We start from the raw sequence: 7,220 nt of genomic DNA on the forward strand, positions 1-7,220 counted from the left end.
GTATCGAACTAAGAGGCCTAACATTCTCTGGGCCAAAGAAAAGGTGGGTTCCCCATTTTGGAAACGGTTGACTTGGCTTTAGCTGGGGTGAGGCCTTTCTATAAATGAATTGTTTTTTTTTTTTGAGGTATTCTATAAATGAACTGTTGGTAATGGTAATCAGGTATTTTTCTGGCATGATGTTTGTGTGGGGGACATCTCCTTAAAAACCCAATTCTGGGATATCTATGACTTATGTCAACAACAGAATGCAACTGTTGAGCAGGTGTGGGATGGGGTTTCCCTGAAACTTACCTTCCGTAGATATGTTGATGAATCTTTTTGGAGCAATGGGACTTGCTGGTACATTTGTTGCAGGTGTCTCTCTAATACTGCGGATATTCCTGTATGGAGGCTGGATAGCTCTGCCTCTTATACTACTAAATCTTTTTATGCCCAGATCAATTGGGGAGGGGTTGACACTCCTGTGGGGGATAAGTTCTGGAAAATTAAAGTTCCAAATAGATACCCTGTATTTGTTTGGCTGGTTATTCATAATAAGATTCTGGTTCGTGATAATTTGAGTAAAAGGCAAGTAGTTGAAGATCTTTCTTGCTTATTTTGTAGTGAACCAGAATATGTCAACCATTTACTGTGTGGGTGCATTTTTGGCAGAACACACTTTGCAGAGTGTTTCTGAGGTTTTTGATCTTAGTGCCCCCAATTGTGTTTCTGATCTTGCCTGTTTGTGGGACTGTAATAATAAAAAAAGGATTTCTGGGATTGTTGCTGTTGCTACTTTGTGGAGTTTATGGACAACACGTAATGATAAATGTTTTGAGGGAGCATCTTGGAAAGACACCCGGATTGTTCTGGGAAAGATAAGCAGCTACTTCATCAATGACTGATTCTGTGCTCGGAGGGGCAACTACTGATGATGAAGCGTTGCTTGCAACTGGTGGACAAAAGAAGAGGAGAGCTCCTGAGGATCGCCTGGCAAGGGGGAGCAAGATCGTCCCTGGGCGCGACGGACCTGGGCTCTGTGTGAGAGCTCATTCTCATTAGCTGTTCGATCTATTCCCTCCGTTCCTAAATATCTGTCTTTCTAGAGATTTCAACAAATGACTACATACGAAGTAAAATAAGTGAATCTACACTCAAATATGTCTATATACATCTGTATGTGCTGCTCCATTTGAAATCTTAAAAAAGACAAATATTTAGGAACGGAGGGAGTAGGTGGTAGTAGTTTGTCTATCTGCTGGGTTTTTTGGCGCCTGTACCTTGCTTCTCTAGTCTTATACTTTTATGTGTAGTCTTCAGCTACTCTAGCTTGTGTTGAGCGCTGTTGAACAGTTTGTGTGTTTGCTGTGGCCTCATTTTAATGAAATGAGGCGGGGAAAACCCCTTTTCGATTAGGACAACTCTAACGCCCACATGTGTGGTGGGAGCGAAACCCGCCCACACGTCATATAACACACAGACTACGTTATGTTATCGCATGCATGCATATGAAAATCTTTTTGGATTTTCAGTTTTTAAAATATTTTATTTCTTAAATGAAAAATCTGATTGAAGATCTGTTTTTACCATTAAATCCCTCGCGACGAGATCTTCGAAACTAGATCTCATATAAATATATTTGGGCGATTTTTTTTTTAAAAGTTGCCATGTCTATTGTACATGAATTGCCATGATATTTACACTAAAATTGCCATGATATGTTTCAGCTATTTTCTTTTACATTTGAAAATAAATTTTAACATATTATAAAACGGGGAGTTAAGAAACTAGACTTGTCATGCATCATAAACTAAAATTGCCATGATACATGCACTTAAAATTGCCATGGTTCATACAAAAAATATTTTCATGGTTAAAGTACTGGAATTGCCATCATAAAAAAACTAAAATTGCCATGATCTACCAACTAAAATTGCCACATGGCAACTTTAATTTTAGCACTATGACAACTATAGTGTAAACATCATGACAACTTCTAGGCAAATATTTTTTTCGTTGAAACATATCAACATGGAGTCTAGTTTTGAAGATCTCGTCAAGACGGATTTAATGATGAAAACAGATTTTTAATTCGCCTTTTTAATTAGGAGATAAAATATTTTTAAGCCAAAAACAAAAAAAAAATTTGCTGATGTCATCTATTCATACGTGGCAAAATGAGTGGTGATGGAGGCGTGTGGGTGATGTGTAAACGCCCACACGTGTGGGCGTTAGTTTTTCCGTTCGATTAAAAAACGAAAATGTTAACGCCCACACGTGTGGGCGTTTGCATCTCGCCCACATGCGTGGATCCGCGTCCGTTCGTGAGCGCACGAATCTTGGCATGTTTCTAGTGCCACGTAGGATTGGCCTGGTGTGTAGGCGTTCACCCGGTCGCCCACACGGCCGTTTTATCACATGGGAGGGGCTGGTGTGTGCGCGTTCAGCAGTTCGTCTACATGCCACTTTTCACGCATAAGGGCTAGTGTGTGGGCATTTGCCATCTCGTCCACACGCCCGTCTCCTCTCCCACACCAAGCTGCTAGTTGCCATGTGTTTTGCAGTGCACATGACAACTGTCCTAATGTGCTTTATAAGCAGGTGGCAACTCTCTTTTTACCCGAGTTACCATGTGTTTTGCAGGGTACACGGCAACTGTCTAGTGTGCACGTAAGCAGATGTCAACTCTCTTTTACCGAGTTGCCATGTATTTTTGCATGATACATGTCAACTGCCCTAATGTGCACGTAAGCAGATGGCAACTCTTCCTTTTACATGGCAACTGCCCTAGCATGCTTATGAGCACATGTCAACTCTTTCAACTGCCTAGTGTTAGTATGTGGCAACTCCTAAAGTTTTGAAATCATGGCAACTACTGTAGATCAGACTATACATGGCAACTGCAGTTGAGCAACCATGGCAACTGCAGTTGTCCGACATGGCAACCGTAGTTCAGCGACATGGCAACTGCAGTTAAACGAACATGGGCGAGGGTCTGAACCATGGCAACTGCGGGCGCGCGATGACTGTCACGTGTGGCGTGCGGGACCACGAGGTACGAGGCCTGACATTCGGGGCGTGTGGGTGTTATCTACTTCGCCCACACGCACGCGTGTGAGAGGGATCGGGAGGGAAAAAAGATGTGTGGGCATTACTTGTTTTGCCCATGCGTAGGTGTGTGGGCTGTTCCTCTTTATACACCACACAAAATGTGTGGGCAGACTTTCTAATGCCCACACGTGTGGCACTTATCGGCGTGCTTAAAAAAAGATTTAGCATCATGCAGCCTGTCAACAGTTTAAGATTTTAGACACTTTTTGATTAGCTGCCTTGGGCTGCAAAATGACAATGAACAAGAGCACGCGACATTTAGTTGTTCCATCTGAACTCCAACGCAGTAACTGTACGTCTACGCTTATACGTATTCGAGGAAAAAAAAAGAAATCTGTTAACATGGTCCGTGAAAACAGTTTCTTATTTTTTTGGCGCGGTGCCACGCAAACAGTGAAAATCTGATTCCTGAATCTCGTAAAATATGTGCCCGCGTCACAGGTCAGACGCTGCAGTAATTCCACTTTAGATATGGCACAGCGTAAGTGCAGATGCAGACTGTTTTTTAGGAAAACTAGGAGGATCACCCCCGGCCGTGCCGTGCAGATGGAGATGCCATTCATAGATCCGACGGCCACCACGCGCGATCGACTGCAGAGGAGCAGAACAGAATAGTCTGCATCCTGAGAAGACGACGCATCAACCGATTTTCCAGCCCCTCTCGATGCAAACAGCAAACCGGAGACGATCATCATCGAGACGACAACGTGGACGATTCGCTACCAGGATACTTCCATACGGATCTCCTGCGTACACGTGAGTGAGTAACATTACGACTTACTATGAAGGACCACGCTCGACATTACTTCAAACATGAACTGCAGTCGATTCATGGGGCCTACCATGAGCTCAAGCACAGATGAACCAGGAATGGTTGTGAAGTCCTAGGCGCGCGGTGGTAGGTAGCCAGGAGTGTGTCCGTCCATACACATAAATACACGGGCATGCTGACCAAGCTGAACCAGGAAAATTCACAGTCCACCGGAGCTCCCGTACCTACCACCACTCCCACTCCGGGCGAGGCGAGAAGAGTCAGCCATGGACACGGCCACCTTGCTCCCGGTGGCGCTGGCCCTCCTGGCCATCCCCGTCACGGCGCTCCTCCTCAACCGGCTCCGCTTCGGCAGGCTGCCCCCGGGGCCGCGCCCGTGGCCGGTGCTGGGCAACCTCTTCCAAATCGAGCCCGTGCGCTGCCGGTGCTTCGCCGAGTGGGCGGCCCGGTACGGGCCCATCATGACGGTCTGGTTCGGCTCGACGCCGATGGTGGTGGTGTCCACGCCGGAGCTGGCGCAGGAGGTGCTCAAGACCCACGACCAGCACCTGGCCGACCGCTCGCGGAACCGCTCCTCGGAGCGCTTCAGCCGCGGCGGCATGGACCTCATCTGGGCCGACTACGGCCCGCACTACATCAAGGTGCGCAAGTTCTGCAACCTCGAGCTCTTCACGCCGCGCCGCCTCGAGGCGCTCCGCCCCGTCCGCGAGGACGAGGTCACCGCCATGGTCGAGTCCGTGCACAGGGCCGGCAAGGAAGGGAAGCCGGTGGCGGTGCGGGAGTTCCTGGCCATGGTGGGCTTCAACAACATCACGCGCCTGGCCTTCGGGAAGCGGTTCCTGAACGCGGCAGGCGAGCTGGACGAGCAAGGGCGCGAGTTCAAGGAGATTGTCAACAATGGGATCAAGATCGGCGCGTCGCTGTCCATCGCCGAGCACATCCGGTGGCTCCGGTGGCTCACGCCCGTCGACGAGGTGGCCTATCAAGCCCACGGCGACAGGCGCGACCGGCTCACCGTCAAGATCATGGAGGAGCACGCCAGGGCCCTGGAGCGGAGCGGCACCAGCAAGCAGCATTTCGTGGACGCGCTCTTCACGCTCCGGGACAAGTACGACCTCAGTGACGACACCGTCATTGGCCTCCTCTGGGTAATCAATTGAATTAATGCCGCCATCCATAGTACTAACCACTGCACCACAAGCAACTGTTTTATATTATTAGTAATCGCGATTTGATTTGATTCCCTCACCTAATTAGTCACATTTGTCCGCGCGAGCAGGACATGATCACCGCCGGCACGGACACGACAGTGATAACCGTGGAGTGGGCGGTAGCGGAGCTGGTGAGGAACCCGATGGTGCAGCAGAAGGTGCAGGAGGAGCTGGACCGGGTGGTCGGCCGCGACCGGGTGCTGTCGGAGACGGACTTCCCCAACCTGCCCTACCTGCAGGCCGTCGTGAAGGAGTCGCTCCGGCTGCACCCGCCGACGCCGCTGATGCTCCCGCACAGGGCCAGCGCCGCCGTGAAGGTCGCCGGCTACGACATCCCCAAGGGAGCCAGCGTCACGGTGAACGTGTGGGCGATCGCGCGCGACCCCAAGGCGTGGGACAGCCCGCTCGAGTTCCGCCCCGAGCGCTTCCTCCACGACAACATCGACATCAAGGGCTGCGACTACCGCGTGCTGCCCTTCGGCGCCGGCCGCCGGGTGTGCCCCGGCGCGCAGCTCGGGATCAACCTCGTGGCGTCCATGATCGGGCACCTCCTGCACCACTTCACCTGGGCGCTGCCGGACGGGACCCGGCCGGAGGACCTTGACATGATGGAGTCCCCCGGGCTCATCACCTTCATGCGCACGCCGCTGCAGGTCGTCGCCACGCCGCACCTCGAAAAGGAGGAGCTCTACAAGCGGGTGGCCGCTGAGATGTGAGCGACCCGCGCCCTCCCATGCGTCCTGGTGGTTCAGAGCTCATGCTTCAAATTATGAAGTGTTGACGTGCCTTTTTTCGAGTTCTTAGTAGCTACTCCCTCTTTCCCACAATATAAGACGTTTTTTACTACTATACCTATGCATTTATTTTGTTGTTAATCCATAAATATACTTGTGCTACATTATGAATTTCCCCTTTTTGCGATAGAACTTGTATTATTCAATCACCAGGATTACAATCAGGGAGACACAAGTTCTCAACGTCCTCGGGACCAGAGCATATAGCCAAACAACACTACGATTGTTGCGCCTAGCATAATAACTAGCTAAGAACATCTATAGCCGCATCTGTCGGTGTCAAAACTGACGAATCTTGGATAGGGGGTTCCGAACTGTGCGTCTAAGGCTGATGATAACAGGAGGCGAGGGACACAATGTTTACCCAGGTTCGGGCCCTCTCGATGGAGGTAATACCCTACTTCCTGCTTGATTGATCTTGATCATATGAGTATTACAAGAGTTGATCTACCACGAGATCGTAGAGGCTAAACCCTAGAAGCTAGCCTATGGTTATGATTGTTGTTCTTGTCCTACGGACTAAACCCTCCAGTTTATATAGACACCGGAGGGGGCTAGAGTTACACAGAGTCGGTTACAGAGAAGGAAATCTACATATCCGAATTGCCAAGCTTGCCTTCCACGCAAATGAGAGTCCCACCCGGACACGGGACGAAGTCTTCAATCTTGTATCTTCATAGTCCAACAGTCCGGCCAAAGTATATAGTCCGGCTGTGCGAGGACCCCCTAATCCAGGACTCCCTCAGTAGCCCCTGAACCGGGATTCAATGACGATGAGTCCGGCGCGCAGATTGTCTTCGGCATTGCAAGGCGGGTTCCTTCTCCGAATACTCCACAGAAGATTTTGAACACAAGGATCGTGTCCGGCTCTGCAAAACAAATTTCACACACTACCGTAGAGAGCATAATATTCCACAAATCTAATCTGCTGACAACTTTTCATAGCGTAACATCACTGTTGGGGAACGTAGTAATTTCAAAACATTTCCTACACACACGCAAGATCATGGTGATGCATAGCAACGAGAGGGGAGAGTGTTGTCCACGTACCCTCGTAGACCGAAAGCGGAAGCGTTATAACAACGCGGTTGATGTAGTCGTACGTCTTCACGATCCGACCGATCCAAGTACCGAACGTACGGCACCTCCGAGTTCAGCACACGTTCAGCTCGATGACGATCCCCGGACTCCGATCCAGCAGGGTGTCGGGGAAGAGTTCCGTCAGCACGACGGTGTGGTGACGATGATGATGTTCTACCGACGCAGGGCTTCGCCTAAGCACCGCTACGATATGACCAAGGTGGAATATGGTGGAGGGGGGCACCGCACATGGCTAAGGAACAATCACAA

At 49.8% G+C, this 7,220-nt stretch overlaps 1 protein-coding gene across 1 annotated transcript; it reads left to right on the forward strand.

The window, feature by feature from the left end:
• The first annotated feature begins 4,048 nt into the window (after positions 1 to 4,048).
• Positions 4,049 to 6,016, forward strand: LOC119277305 (cytochrome P450 98A1-like). The gene is made up of 2 exons (XM_037558562.1): positions 4,049 to 5,013; positions 5,145 to 6,016. Exons 1-2 carry the CDS (start codon positions 4,132 to 4,134, stop codon positions 5,790 to 5,792), a joined length of 1,530 nt encoding a protein of 509 aa, XP_037414459.1. The 5' UTR covers positions 4,049 to 4,131; the 3' UTR covers positions 5,793 to 6,016.
• Positions 6,017 to 7,220: the final 1,204 nt, after the last annotated feature.

This window comes from Triticum dicoccoides, chromosome 3B, assembly GCF_002162155.2.
Source record: "Triticum dicoccoides isolate Atlit2015 ecotype Zavitan chromosome 3B, WEW_v2.0, whole genome shotgun sequence".
Taxonomy (NCBI): Eukaryota; Viridiplantae; Streptophyta; class Magnoliopsida; order Poales; family Poaceae; genus Triticum; species Triticum dicoccoides.